Source organism: Macaca nemestrina, chromosome 10, assembly GCF_043159975.1.
Source record: "Macaca nemestrina isolate mMacNem1 chromosome 10, mMacNem.hap1, whole genome shotgun sequence".
In the NCBI taxonomy this organism is placed as follows: domain Eukaryota; kingdom Metazoa; phylum Chordata; class Mammalia; order Primates; family Cercopithecidae; genus Macaca; species Macaca nemestrina.
Window position 1 is genome coordinate 26,882,525 of NC_092134.1, and position 15,605 is coordinate 26,898,129.

The 15,605-nt window shown below is 41.3% G+C and overlaps 1 protein-coding gene across 2 annotated transcripts in view; it reads right to left on the reverse strand.

Moving 5' to 3' along the window:
* LOC105497691 (RNA polymerase III subunit B) overlaps positions 1-14,064 on the reverse strand; it is a 136,732-nt gene extending 122,668 nt beyond the window's left edge. The window contains exons 1-6 of one of the 2 annotated variants that reach the window (XM_011768973.3): positions 13,669-14,064; positions 7,684-7,716; positions 5,054-5,110; positions 4,904-4,968; positions 2,274-2,349; positions 1,939-2,039 (exon numbers count right to left, since the gene is read on the reverse strand). In XM_011768973.3, coding sequence (XP_011767275.1) covers positions 1,939-2,039; positions 2,274-2,349; positions 4,904-4,968; positions 5,054-5,110; positions 7,684-7,716; positions 13,669-13,740 — 404 coding nt within the window. In that variant the 5' untranslated portion in view covers positions 13,741-14,064. Of the gene's footprint in view, positions 1-1,938; positions 2,040-2,273; positions 2,350-4,903; positions 4,969-5,053; positions 5,111-7,683; positions 7,717-13,400; positions 13,515-13,668 lie in introns of those variants that run through there. The other variant, XM_011768974.2, reaches the window with a different exon arrangement.
* Positions 14,065-15,605: the final 1,541 nt, after the last annotated feature.

A 15,605-nucleotide genomic window follows, 5' to 3' on the forward strand; every position in this document is an offset into this window, starting at 1 on the left:
CCCAGCTACTCAGGAGGTAGAGGTGGGTGAATCACTTGAACCTGGGGGGCGGAGGCTGTAGAGAGCAGAGATCATGCCACTGTACTCCAGCCTGGGCAACAGAGTGCGACCCCGTCTCAAAAAAAAAACCAAACAACCCCGCCCCCTGCAACACACACACACACAAAATAAAGTTATGGATGTAACAACCCCCAGAAAAAATAACAGAAATAGTCACGAAGTTGGGAATGGGATGAAAAGTGAGGAAGGGGAGGGAGGTTACTGTTTTGAATCAAATGTTTTTATGTACTGTTTGATTTCTAACCAAGCACAACTATAATTTGGATTAAACTAAAATCTTTTTACTCCAAAAAATAAATGAGATTCTATATGTAATTTAGATAATGCATAGTACACATAAGCATTCTAATGACTAGAGGTCATTTTTATGAATGCGAGGCTACCAAACAACACTCCCTATCACAGTATGGCACGAAGCAGGTATTCAACAAATGCTAGTTACATGGCCCCTCTTTAAACCAGGATTTAAACCATCAATCTTACGAATTTATGTTTTCCTCCAGTCTCTCTTGCCTTTTCTTCACAACAGTCAATCTAGTTCATAATTTAGCTATGGTCCAAAATTTAACTGGACACTAGTATGGTCCATGTATAAGAAAGAGAGACGTTCTCATCTTAACGCTGATAGGCCAGGTGCGGTGGCTCACACCTGTAATCCCTGCACTCTGAGAAGCCAAGGCGGGCAGATCGCCTGAGGTCAGGAGTTCAAGACTAGCCTGGCCAACATGGCGAAACCCCATCTCTATTAAAAAATACAAAAATTAGCTAAGTATGGTGGCACACGCCTATAATCCCAGCTACTCAGGAGGCTTACGCTGGCTAATTACTTGAACCCAGGAGGCAGAGGTTGCAGTGAGCCGAGATCACGCCACTGCACTCCAGCCTCGGTAACAGAGTAAGACTCCGTCTCAAAAAAAACAAAAACAAAATCAAGAACAAAAACACTGATAAACAGTCCTGCTAAAACCAAGGTGAATATTTTAATGTCTTACTTATTTTTCTAATTGAAGAATGAGGAGAGAAACAATACAAATTACCCCTTCCTTTGAGGGAAGTGTAGGAGAAGGATTTGTTAAACCTGCATGTTCCCATAAAACTCTGGACTTCTAGACCCCTTACCAGATGGTGCCATAATTACATATGCCAGTCTTCCCTGACAGCTGTGAATGAAGGTAGCCAATAGGAACTATATTCTGTGTATCTTTTACTCACCTAAGTACTCAGCATCATACATAAGAAGTGATAGGCGGTTGGTATATATTTATTGAACAAATGGATATTTGTTCAAAAGTGCTCTTAGCACTTTTGAGAGGGGGAAAAACACTTGAACAGAAATTATGTGGACTAAGTTTAAAGTCTAATATCATTATTCACCTCATAATATTGTGGGTTTTGTCCATTTCTAAAAGGAGAGTCAATGTATTTCCCTAATCAGGAAAGGCAGATTGCAAAAGCACAAGTGGATGCTATCATTCCCAAACTTGTACCAGGCAAGTAAGTAATTTCTCCCTTAAATACTTGTAGATGAGAAAAAGTTAAATTCCAGGAAAACTCAATCTCAGAATATACCTGGAATCCACCAAGGCCTGTCCAGGAGAGTTCACGGAAATGCTATCATACCTAGTGTTTCCCTAGCAGCTTAGAGTTACAGTAGGAAAGGGAAACATTTTCCTCAACTTTTTAGAAAAGGTTTTACAATTAATAAATGGTAACGACCACAACTATATGCTGGACATTATTCTAAGTGCTTTACACATGCTGACTCATTGGACCTATGAAATAGGCAGCATTTCTTGCATTTTTCAGATGAGGAAATGGGGTCACATCATGGGGCTGGAATCCAGGCAATGTGGCTCTAATACAGATTTCATTTCTCACCTGCCGATGGGTAAGGCATTGCGGATGATCCTCTGGCTGCCTCGGGTATATTCAATATCCACTGTAATAGGGGCAGAGTATGTCATGTCTCTCAAACGGCACTGAAAGAGAATCAGGAATTTGATAGTTACTGCTCCTTCTCTCTGCAACAGGGTCCTGACCACTTCAAAGTGCTCCTTCTGTAGTAGAAGTATGGCCCACATTGAACTTTAATCCCTTTTTCTCAAAAGAATGTCCCCCCCATCCTGTTTTTAAATGATCTTTTAAGAGTATATATTAAGGGCACACTCTGAGTTAAAGCAAACAAGTCCAGTTAAAGTAAGGTTCGTAATTACCTCATGAGGGGACACTGGTCTAGTTACATTGAAGCTTTCTTCAACATCAGGAAGCCCAACGTAGATATTAAGATATCTGAAAAGCAAATTAGTGTACAAATTATACTTCTCCAAAGATCATAAAAGCAAACAAGCTATTTTCCTTCCAAATACAAAGATTATGTTTTGATATATGCTTATCTTGCTAAGGACAACCAATTAAATATTAAAATTGGAGATCTTCTTGAACTGATAGTACATATAGCTTTACAAAGAAGGGAAATATTATCAAAGTATCTTTTAAAAAAATTACAAATCTCTTAACAAAAATACTGGACATACAGCTCCCTAAAAACGATACTTAATGAAAGAGCAAAGTGCAAAGAGTACTGATGATATGCTATCATTTGTAAAAGAAAGATGAGGCCATAAAGGCAAAAAAATAAATACGCTCATTTGTGCAAAAGAAGGATAAAAAGGATAAAGCGAAAACTAATGAGAATGGTTACCTATGGAGAGTGGCTGGGAACAGGGTGGAAAGAACTGGAAGTGGAACAACTATTTTCTGAATATACTTTTTTGTGCAAGTCTAACTCTTAAACCATAATGTTTCACATACTGAAAAAATAAAGAAAAGAACTAAAGTAAGTAACCCTGGGAGACAATATTGTGACTGGACATTGAGAGGCTAAAGATAAAAAGGACAGTGCACAGATCTTATACTCTAGTAAATTTTATCTCACAGAGATATGAGTTAACAATTCTGAAACTTTATGTATAGTCTAGGATTGAAAAAAAATTTTTTTTAAATATTGCAGACAATGGGAGCCAGATTTCTCATTATTGGGATAAAAGTTAAGGAAAGGAAAAAGGTTAGAATGAGTCCTGCAGTGCTGAACTGAAACTGGAGGTATCAGTCTGCATGGTTTTTAATATATGTAAAAATGGATAGGATAAAGAAATATAGATGTGTCTGCATGTATGTGCTCATATACATACACATATTTCTGAGCTCTGCCTGCTGAAATCTTAGTGTTCATATCTTGGATTCTAAGTACTATTTTCCAACAAAAGGGAGACTCTGGGGCTCCTTGATTCCAAATCTAGGACAGGGGCATACCAGATGAACTACATCTTACAGTGTGAGAAAGCAAAGGAGTGCTCAAAAAATAATGGTGGCATCATGAAAGGACACAGGAGTCAATCTGAAGGGTCTCCCTATGGTCAAAGCTGAAACAGTCTGAACAACAGAAAAATGACAGTACTGGATACATATATGATAGTACTCATAGAATAAAATAAAACATCCATGAGTCCAAATTGATATAAATTAATAATATAGAGAGATAAGTGAGGGGAAGAGGAAACTATTCCATATAGAATTCCAGTATCAATGCAGAAGGAATGATAGAAATAAAGGTTCACCCTTAGGTAAGCCCACAATAATAACTGTTATAGGTAAGAATCATCAATGTATGCCAAAAATTGTTGGTGAAATTATGATGAGAAAGGGTAGTTGCATAGTCTCAAAGAATCTCCCTATAAGATACTTATTAACTACAAAAGGAAAAATAGTAACTTTTCAGTGGAGAAATCTGGAAGATTCTACCTTAACCAAGTGAACAAAGTTAAAATCATCAGTAATAAAACATACTGGCATCTGTAACCCCAATATGAATCAGTGAGAACACAAAACATTGCTTCTGTGGTATTCTTGCCAAAAAAGTAAAACCCAATCTAATAATGATCACATGTCATACAAACTCAAATTAAAGGAACTTCTACAAATACTGACTAGATTGTTCAAAAGTGTCAATGTCATGAAAGACCAAGAAAGATGGAGGGACTGTCAAAAATTGAGGAGACTAAGGATACAAGACAACTAAACATAACACGGAGCTCTGGACTGATTCCTACACCAGAAAAAGAACATTTGTGAGAAAACATCAAATAAGGTCTACAGATTAGTAGACCACATCATATCAGTGCTGACTTCCTGGTTTTGATCATTGTGCTATGGTTATGTAAGATGTTAATATCAGTGAAGGCTTGGTGAAGAATATTGAAGAACTCTTTGTACTATTTTTGCAGTTTTTCTTTTAAGCTTAACATTGTTTCAAAATAAAAATTTAAATATATAAAATCTAATAGTTTCAAAAATTTCCCAACCATAACTCATTATAATTTGCCAGTTAAAAATTTAATTTGAGCACTTTATAGTTAATAAAAGACAATGATTTCTTTTTTCTTTTTTTTTTTTTGAGTCGGAGTCTTGCTCTGTCGCCCGAGTTGGAGTGCAGTGGCAGTCTCAGCTCACTGCAATCTCCCTGTCCCAGATTCAAGTGATTCTCTTGCCTCAGCCTCCTGAGTATCTGGAATTACAGATGTGCACCACCACGCCTGGCTAATTTTGTATTTTTAGTAGAGACAGGGTTTAACCATGTTGGCCAGGCTGGTCTCGAACTCCTGACCCCAGGTGATCTGCCCACCTTGGCCTCCCAAAGTGCTGGGTATTACAGGCATAAGCCACTGCGCCTGGCCAAGACGATGATTTTAAAAGAGTTTTGATAGCAACTTCACTCACTTTAAAAAATGTTAGATGTAACCCACATAGATCTAACATAGCACATTAGGAATAGTTGGTTCCTTACTTTAAGTACCACATAGGGTCAGCATCACTTGTAACCTTTTCATTGGCTTTCATTATCTTCTTTATCTGCAGTGGAAAATGCAACATTAGTAAAGACTCTGGCTTCCAATTAATCCTTAGTTTATGTCTATTTCTAATGTCTGATGCTTACCTCTACATTAATGAAATAGTTAAATGAATCTATATGCTGTTTCACAAGGCCTTTCACCTAAACAAATAGAAAGAGAAAGTAAACAGGTTAGCAACAAAATAATAAATCATATAATGGAATCTAATAATAGGTGAACATCAAATTTTTATCAAAACCAAAGTGAGAAAAAAAATCCATGAATTTTATTTAGTAAATTTTTTCATTAGTGTGTTCTCATTCCATTTCTGCATCATCTTACTAGTATATCCTCAACAGTTTTCCTTCTTGAGAAGTAATCTGACTTTCGGAAATCAAAATATGAGTATGTGAATATATGGTAATGTGCCACATAACACTTCATTCAACTATGAAGCATATATCTGACAACAGTCCTATAAAGATTATAACGGAGCTGAAAAATTCCTATCGCCTGACGACTTACGACTTGATTTGATTTCATAGCGTGTATTTCTGAAAAGAGTGACCCCCTCCTCAAGAAGAGCCTCCGGCGGGCCCCTCAGGAAGTATTCTAGAAGTAAGCATTGTTATCCTAGAAGATGATAGCTCCATGTGTGTTATTGTCCATAAAGACCCTCCAGTGGGACAAGGCACGGAGGTGGAAGACAGTGATACTGATGATTCTGGCCCAGGCTAATGTGTGTATTTGTATCTTAGTTTTTAACAAAAAAAAAAAAAAATTTTTTTTGAAGACAGTCTCGCTGTATTGCCCAGGCTGGAGTACAAGGGCGCGATCTTGGCTCACTGCAACGTCCGCCTCCCTGCATCAAGTGGTTCAGGTGCCTCAGCCTTCTGAGTAGCTGGGATTACAGGTGCCCGCCACCATGCCCAGCTAATTTTTGTATTTTTAGTAGAAACAGGGTTTCACCATGTTGGCCAGGCTAGTCAATCTCAAACTCCCAACCTTAAATGATCCGCCTTGTCTCTTCCTCCCAAAGTGCTGGGATTACAGGTGTGAGCCACTGTGCCCAGCACCTTCTTCTCCATTTATGTGCAGCTCCTTTTAAAAAATAACAAAAAGCCGGGCAAGGTGTTACATTCCTATAGTTGCAGCTACTCAGGAGGCAGAGGCAGGAGGATCAAACTCAAGAGTTTAAATCCAGCCTGGGCAATGTAGCAAGACCTGGTCTCCTAGAGGAAAAGAAAAATTTATTGACCTTACGACCATTTTATTTGATTCTTGGTCAATCCACTACTTAGAAACTCAATAGCTTCCTATGGCTTTTAGAAGAAAAGCAAAATCCTTAACATGGCTTTCAAATCTGATCAGGAATCTGGCCCCGACAACTTTCCCAGCCTCATTTCCCAGCACTCTTCCCTCTGCCCATAACACCCAACTGAATTCTAGAGTAGAGTTCAAAATGAGTAGAGACAAAACTCTACTCATTTTTCTTTTTTTGAGACGGAGTCTCACACTGTCACCAGGCTGGACTGCAGTGGTGCGATCTTGGCTCACTGCAACCTCTGCCTCCCAGGTTCAAGCGATTCTCCTGTCTCAGCCTCCCAAGTAGCTGGGATCACAGGGGCCCACCACCACATCAGCTAATTTTTTGTATCTTTAGTAGAGATGAGGTTTCACTATGTTGGCCAGCCTGGTCTCAAACTCCTGACCTCGTGATCTGCCCACCTCAGCCTCCCAAAGTGCTGGGATTACAGGCATGATCCACCATGACCAGCCTCATTTTTCAAGTCTCCATTCTTTCACTTAGCACAATGCTTTCAAGATTCGTCCATGTTGCAGCAGGTAATATACTCAATTTATTTTTATTGCCAAATAATACTCTGTTGTACAGATATATCGGATTTTGTGTATCCATCCAGCAGCTGATGTCCATTTGGGTTGTTTCCACTCTTGGCTATTATGAATAACACTGCTATGAGCATTTGTGTACAGGTTTCTGCATGGACACGTTTTCACTTCTCTTGGGCAGATATCTAGGAGTGGAATTGCTGGAGGATGTGGTAACTTTTTGTTTAACCATTTGAGAAACTGCTAGCCTGTTTTCCAAAGTGGTTATAACACTTTACGTTCCTACAGTGGACAGTTCCCATTCCTCCACACCCTTATTAACATTCTATTTTGATCATAGCTATCCTAGCGGGTACCAAGTGGTCTCTCGCTGTGGTACTCACTACTTCTTAGCATAAGCTCTTGGAAATTGAATTGAAGCCTGACACCACATCGTATCACATTCAGCAACTCCTCTTGACTGGTCGCTGTTTCCTGCAGACCCTGTGGAGGCTCCTCTTGAACACCTTGATTAAGCCATACTCTCTGCACCCAGCTTTCAGCTTAAACCTTCTTCTCTTAAGATGTGGTTTATGTCTCACTTCATTTGGGTGGCCCTCTCTGACCATCGCTCTTTTGCTGATAGCACTTTGGTTTTCAATCATGTGCCATGCTACTATGCATGTACTACTACTTCTCTCTAAAATTAGACTACCATTCCCCAAACCAGCACCTTTCAGGCAGGGATTTTACCTTATAATTCCTTGTATTTCCAAAACCTAGCAACACAGCTACACAAAATCAAAAAATGTTGATGACAAAAATTTAATCTTTAAAAAATGGCTTATTTCTTGACCTTTTCATCTGAAAAATAACCAATTATTATTAAATGTGAAACAATTACCTTTAAAAATGCTGGAAGCAGCCTCCATTTTTCCTGTGAGCCAAAACAAGAAGAATATCAGAACTCTGTACCAACAACAGTACATTCATGTTATTTTAATGTACCAAAATAAGCAAAGGAAAGTAAGTCAAAACAAAAAGAACAATTTTTAACATTTTTATGGCAATCACATGTGTGCATATGCATATAAATATGTATATACATACATACATAACACTACAGATTTCTTAAACAGAATATAACTTAATCCCTTCTTGATGACTCAATATTTTAAGCACTTTTCAATCCTTTCTTTTATGCTCATGACACTTCCTAAGTGAAGTCTGCCAGTTTGAGAAAAGGAAAATAAGGCTCAGAGAATCTGGTGGGAGAGCTGGTTCTCAAGACCCAAAGGGAGTTCTGTCTCCCTCCCACTCTCTCTCAACTACTGTCTGGTCAGAGCTCATCTCAGGGCTACAGAAGGATGGCACATATGGTGATAGCTTCCTACACTGCCTGAGCAACTAGAGGGACAGAGTTACAATTGATGGAGATGAGGAACACTGTAGGAACAGCAGGTTTAGGTGTGGAGGGGCTACCAGAAGTTTGGTTTGGGTATGTTAAGCTTGCATTAGACATTCAGGTGGAAATGTCAAGGAGGCAACAAATGAGACTGGAATTCGGGAATGGAGTGGCTGGGAGATATAAACTAGGGAGAGATTAACAAGTGGATGGTAATTAAAGGCATGTGATAGATGAGATCACCTATGAAGTGTGGATGAGAAGAGTTCCATAAAGTGAGACCAACCAAGAACATTCAACAATTAGAGAGGAGGAGCAGAAGGCAGCTCCAGCAAAGGAGACCGAGGAGTGGCCAGGCAGGGTGGCAGACACCTGGATATAGTCAAAAACATTTTCCAGAAGGAAGGCAGGCAAAGCTAATCTATGATGACAGAAATCAAAAGGTGGTTGGGGGGATAGACTGAAAAGGGTCATAAGGGAACTTTCTGGGGTGATGCAAATGTCCACATATAGCACATAAATATAAAACCAATGTAACCGAATATCTAGTATCCATACCTTTTATTATATAAATTACACCTAAATTTAAAAATAGAAGAATGACAATGATATAGGTTGAATTGTGTCCCTCTCAAAATTCACATGCTAAAGTCCTAACCCGAAGTATCTCAGAATGTGACTGCATTTGAAGATGGGGTCTTGACAAAGGTGATTAAGTAAAATGAGTCATTAGGGTAAGCCCTAATCCAATACAACCGGTGTCCTCATAAAAAAGAGAAATTGGACATAGAGATGCACACAAGGACAATGCCATGTGAAGATGAAGGTAGAAGTCTCGGTGAAGCTTCTGCAAGCCAAGGGAGGCCAAAGATTGCCAGAGTTTTAAACACCTATAGTGGGGGAGAGCACAGAGCAGATCCTCTCTCAGAGCCCTCAGAAGGAGCTGGCTCTGCTGTCACCCTGATCTCAGACTTCTAACCTCCAGAATTAGGAGAAAATAAATTTCTTTTGTTTAAGCCACCTAGTTGGTGGTTACTATGTTATGGCAGCCCTATGAGCTAATACTCCCACATCTTCAAATTCCTTTCTCTACACCCCTTCTCATGCTCGCTTCCTCCCATTTCAAAGGAAGGACCATCCATTCCTTGGTCTAAGTCTAACCCTTCTGCCATGAACACAATCCTGCCAACCTTCTCCTGAAGACTGTAAACCTTGCCCCAGTTCAGTCGTTGATATTCAACCTGTTCTATTTAAAACTAGTAAATTATTCAAATCTTCCCATTTAAAAAGAACAAAAAAAAATTTAAGACCCAGCAGCTCCTCTAACTACTTTCTTCCCTGCCCTTCAGCTTATGACCTCTCCCAAATTACCCCATATTTAGCTTCTCGTTCCTCGCTTCCCACTCCTTCATTCCATTATAGTCAGGACTCTGACCTACCTGCCAGTGAAACAGCTCGACAGAGGTCACCAAGGCTGTGACTTCAAAAGACCTCCCTTGATGCCCCCTCACATTCCCTTTCCACAGTATCTGGCCATGCCAATCACTGTCTTATAACGACCTGTGACATCATTCTCTTATGTCTTTCCTTCCTCTGGCCGGGCCTTCTCACGTCTCTTTTCCTCTGCCAACCTGTAAACGTTGGTGTTCTTCAAAGTTCTATCCCTGGCAATGTCTTTTCTCATTCTCAAGTAGGGTTGGGAATGGAGGATTTCAAACAACACTGTTTGAAAGTGTTGTTTCGCTTTCCCCATCTCATCCCACAGCCCCCCATTTCCAAATGTGGGCTCTTTCAAAGGCAGTGACCCTGTCTATCCTGTTTACCACAGTGCCTGGCACATATAAGACTCCAATAAATACTGAAAGAATAAATAAATGAGTGAGTGAATATCACTGCTGCAGTAAGCTACTGGGTATGGGCCTGTCGCCTCCAACTATTGACTGCGCAGTGATACCTTACAGCCTCAGAGGCTACTTAAACTCAGTACATCCAAAATTAAATCTTCCCCCAGCTCCATTCCCAATCTCAGTGAATATCACCATTTATCCTAGTCAATCCCAAATTAGATACCCGGTAGTCCTAACTTTCTGACTTCTCTTAATCGACAGGAAAACAAAAATTCTACTGAGTTGACCTCCTTGTAACCTTCCTCGCATTTATCCTCTGCTCCTGTGCCAGTTGAGGCCCTCGTAATCTTTCACCTGGACTGCGGCAATACTTCCTTTCTAATCTTTCTGCTCATCCCTTTCAATGCTAACACACTAAAGCCAGTGTGCATGTCCTCATGTGCACAGCTGAGCACCTCATTCTCTACACCTCTTCAGTGCCTCCCCACCCTCTTCACCATGTCTCGAGCCCACAGTGAGGCATACATCACACGCTGTGCTTGCAGCTGTACTTGTGCCCACGCCTCCTCCTTCTATCTGGAATGCTTCCCCACCACCACACTTCATCCACATCTGGCAAACTCAGTTCAGGCATCACATCCCAGCTACATTTGTAATACCAATACACCCCTCGCCTACTTGTATCACAGTACCTATTGCATGTTATTCCACCTGCTTACATGTCTCTCTCTATAAGCCTATAACACACTGGGAGGCAGAAAACACATTTTTTGAACTTATATAAACCCTGTGAATAATACACCACCAGGTAAGTACTCAGTAATACTGATAAATATTTATTCAACAAATAACTGATTAATTGGCTCCAAAGCTTGTGTTATTTCTACCATACTACCGTGCTGCTGTACTACCATAAGCACAAAAAAATACACACCAGGCATGGCCAGTTCAAGTAAAACTGAGCTCTTATCTAGAAAAAGTTTTAGAGAAAACACTGAAGTTGGAAAGTTTAAGTAAATATTTTAATATCTCAATTTAAAAGGAAATGGCAGCAAGTAGTAGAGATCTACCATCTTCTAGGAGACTCAGGAAAGGCCTTCCTAGGGAAGTTGTATCATAGATATGTGGGATTTAATCTACAAATAGGAATGGGAGAGTGATCCAGAAGGAATTGTACGAGCAGAGTAGAAAGATCTCAAGGGAGGGAGAGGGGAGAATCATGGGAAAAGACGCTAGAGAAGTAACTACTGGTCAGACTGAGGAAATTTATTACAAACATGGTAAACACTAGATTTTGCCCTAAAAGCAACAGAGATGGAAGAATTTTAACCAAGGGAGCAACATAACCATGTTTGTGTGTTTAGATGGACAGCTCTGGCTGCAGAGCAAGGAACAGACTGGATTGGGACAAGTCAGGTGCCAGGTAGGAGAGTTAGGATGTAAGAGAGGAGAGTGGTTCTGGGCTGGAAAACAGTGGGAATGAAGTTTCAGATAAGCATAGATTAAGAACTCAAGACTTTTTAGAGGTGATGGTGGACTGGATCCAGAGAGCAGGAAGAGGAACTGTTATTCTTGAATCAGAAGGCTGGAATTATAGCACTGATCACTTCATAGCTGTGTAAATTCACACAATACATAGAACTCTCCCAGGCTTATTTTTTCAGCTCTCTGGAGAAGCAATCCGATCAGCAGTTAGGGATGAAGACTAGAGTCAGACTGACAAGAGTCAGATTAGCCACTTACCAGGCTTCTAATGCAAGGCTATTTACTTCACATCTCTGGGCCTCTCTGGCAAAATGGGGGTGAAAATAGCACTTATTTCAGAGGATTAAATAACATAACGCATGTTATGGTTAAACAGAGCCTGGTACATTAGCAAGTGCTCAGGGAATGCTGGCTCCTTGATGTTTACTTTTCATGGTTAAAATACAGTTTTGCGGCGGGGCGCGGTGGCTCACGCCTGTAATCCCAGCACTTTGGGAGGCCGAGGTGGCGGATCACGAGGTTAGGAGTTCGAGACCAGCCTGGCTAACACAGTGAAACCCCTTCTCTACTAAAAATACAAAAATTAGCTGGGGATGATGGCGGGCATCTGTAATCCCAGCTACTCGGGAGGCTGAGGCAGGAGAATGGCGTGAACCTGGGAGGCGGAGCTTGCAGTGAGCTGAGATCGTGCCACAGCACTCCAGCTTGGGTGACAGAGCGAGACTCCACCTCAAAAAAAAAAAAAACACACACACACACAGTTTTACCTGATGAAGATCAGCAGCCTATTGCATGCACTCATAGACTGAATCTGACGAACTGCTAATCCAATTTCCTTAACTTGTCAAATTATTATAAAGAGGTTTTGTTTTCTTTTCCTCAAGACAAGGTCTCATTCAGTCACCCAGGCTGGAGTGCAGTAGCACAATCACAGCTCACTGCTGCCTCGACCTTCCAGGCTCAAGTGATCCTCCCACCTCGGCCTCCTGAGTTGCCGGGACAACAAGTGCACAGCACCACACACGGCTAATTTTTGTATTTTTTGCAGAGATAGCGTTTTGCCATGTCGCCCACGCTGGTCTCAAACTCTTGAGCCCAAGTGATCCGCTCGCCTTGGCCTCCCAAACTGCTGGTATTACCGGAGTGAGTCATCACGCCTAGCCAAGGAGGTTCCTATAATCCGACAGATTTACTGATTATATCACTTTCCTGCTTAAACCCTTCAAAAGCTCTGCTCCAAGACAAAGTCCAAGCTCTGTCAGATGTTTATTGAAACTTTTCATAATCAAGACCCTTACTTAACCCTGTCTTTTATCTCTCCTCCTCTATTTTTCTTCACTCTAACACTACTGGATTTACTTTCCTTCCTCAAAAACATCCAATGGTCTTGCCGAGGAGGTTTCAAGTATCTTATTCTCTCTCCCTGAAATCTCTCCTTTGCTATCTTCTCCGGCCACGTCTCCACTTCCCTATTCCACGTCAGTGTAGATTTTGAGGCTCAGAGAGGTTATGATATGTGCCTTATCAGATAACAAAACATGTCGACAGCCATACTTCATTGGGCAGCTCGCTGTGAGACAGCTGTCCTTAACTTCTGAGAATTTGATGAAAGCTATGGACTCTCTCCCTGAGAAAACACACAGGCAAATTCTTTAGTAAATATTCAGGGCGTTTAAAATTCCCCTGCAACCCAAACTTGAACTTCAGGTTAAAAGGCAAGATGACTAGCTTGGAATTCAGACGATCTGGTTTCACCCCCACAGCCAGCTGCGGTGCTTCATGCAAGCGGCCTGAGCTCCCTGGCCCCCAGTGTCCTTTGTAAGACTGCAAACATGCAATACGTCCCCCACAGTAAGTGCGAGGGCCAGTCCTCCCCACGCACACCTATGCTGGAAGAGCTCCAACCCGAGAGCCAGCCGCGGGGCTTCTCGACCCCTGCAGCGGCTGACAGCTCCTCTGGGCTCAGCCTTCACTCGCGCACGCGGATGCCGGCTCTGGAAAAAGACTGGCACGCGCGACGCTCTGAGCATGCGCAGATGCCCGGTGCATGCGCACAAACCTCCAGCCCGCCCCTTAGCGGCCCGGCACTCCGGGCAACGCCCCCTCAGGGCGCATCCAGGCCCCTGACGCTCCATGAGTGCCTGGCACTCACCTCTACAGTCGGGATCGGCGCAGCCAGCTGCTCCGGAGTCAGGTTCCCAAACTCCTCCGCTAGCACGTCCATGCTGCTCACGAAGGAGGAAGAAGCAGATAGAACCTCCGCGCCCGCCTTCCCTGCATCAAGCGAACTGCAAGACTCCCGGAGAACGGTGCGCGGAGGCCTAAACTGTCCCCGCCGTGTTAGCTAGAGACGCGGTAGAAAGGTTCCGCCTGCTCCCTGCCCGAATCTGCGGTGGAACCCGGATGTGGCCGAGGCCGAGTAGGGAAACTGCGCCTCCTGGTGTAGCTCAGAGGTCTGGCGCGGGGAATCCTAAGCCCCAGCTGTCAGGTTTCTTGCCAATTCTCTGATAATTGAGACCAGGAAAACATAGTGGTTGTCATTTTAAAAGTAATCCGAAGAAAAGTGTAAACGCATAATTTACCCAACTTGAACCACTGAGGCAGAGAATTGTTTAATGTAGTCCAAAATTATATGCGTTGTTTAGTATGGAAGAGCAGGAAACGTCCCAAATGCCTACTAATAGGAGATAGATTAAATAAATGATGGTACATGCGTGTGATGGAAGAGTGTTCAAAATTCTCAAAAGCACTGATGGAAGATGTAGGAGTAAATACCAGTGTATGGAGAAATTTAGTATGAAAAGATGACATTTACGTTAGTAGGGGAAGGATGGCCTGTCCAGTAAATAATGTTTGAAGAGCTGATTACCCATTTGGGGAAAACACATGTAAGTGAAACCTTTGTGGATTAAATATTTGAAATGTTAACAAAAACTTAGAAGAAAATGTAAGTGCAGATATTCATAACGTTGAGATGATGAAAGTTTTCAAGATAGCAACACTCAAGTCATAAAGGATTTCATAGTATAATTCTAAACACGATTTTATGATTCCACGGAAAATTTTTAATTTTCTGAACAGAATTTTTAAAATCGCCAATGAATAGAATTAATAAAAAAATAAATTGGCAGAAGACAAAGGGCTGGTCTCTCTAATTTACAATGAGCTCATACAAATCAATGGAAAGAAAAATCCTATTAGAAAAAACAAGGCAAAGTGCACCAATTAATTAATGGGTACGGAGTTTCGATTTGGGAAGATGCAAAAATTCTGTAAATGGATAGAGGTGATGGTTGCAGAACAATGTGAACGTATTTAATGCTGCTGACCTGTACATCATTTTAAAGGGTTAAAATGCTACGTTTTATGTATATTTTAGAACAATAAGAAAAGCTATGAAAATTTGTAAGTACATGTATGCTTTCCAATTTCTCCCTCATAAAGGTAGAACCCTTGCACCAGGTTAATTATTCTTATTTCCTAAAGAGCTACTTAAATTTCAGTACTTGTATTTTCTAAGTGTTGCACTGACATCTGAAATATGAGAAGAATGGGAAAAAGACCAAAAGTAGAATCAACCCTGCCTTTGAAGTTCTTACAATTTACTTATTATGGAGACAAGATACAACTTGTGTCTCATCCTTGTGCATTACCAGATTGCAACCGATTTAGCATCTAGCCTGGAAAGGACTGCGAAAGTGATTTATAGATGGCAGAGGATCTCAAGGTTGGCTCAAGTGTGTTGGTTGTCTATGCCAAAGTCTTCTTTGCTTTCCATTATCAAGGTGGTTCTCCAACTTTAGGGTGTATTAGAATCACCTGGAGAGCTTGTTAAACCATTCTCAGCTTTCTGATTGGTAAATTGGGGCTGAAAGTTTGCTTTTTTTTTTTTTTTGAGATGGAGTCTTACTCTGTCATCCAGGCTGGAGTGCAGTGGCATGACCTTGGCTTACTGCACCTTCCCAGATTCAAGTGATTCTCCTGCCTCAGCCTCCCGAGTAGCAGGGATTACAGGCACGTGCCACCATACCTAGGAAATTTTTTTTTTTTTTTTTTTTTTTTTTAGAGACGGTGTTTTGCTGTATTGGC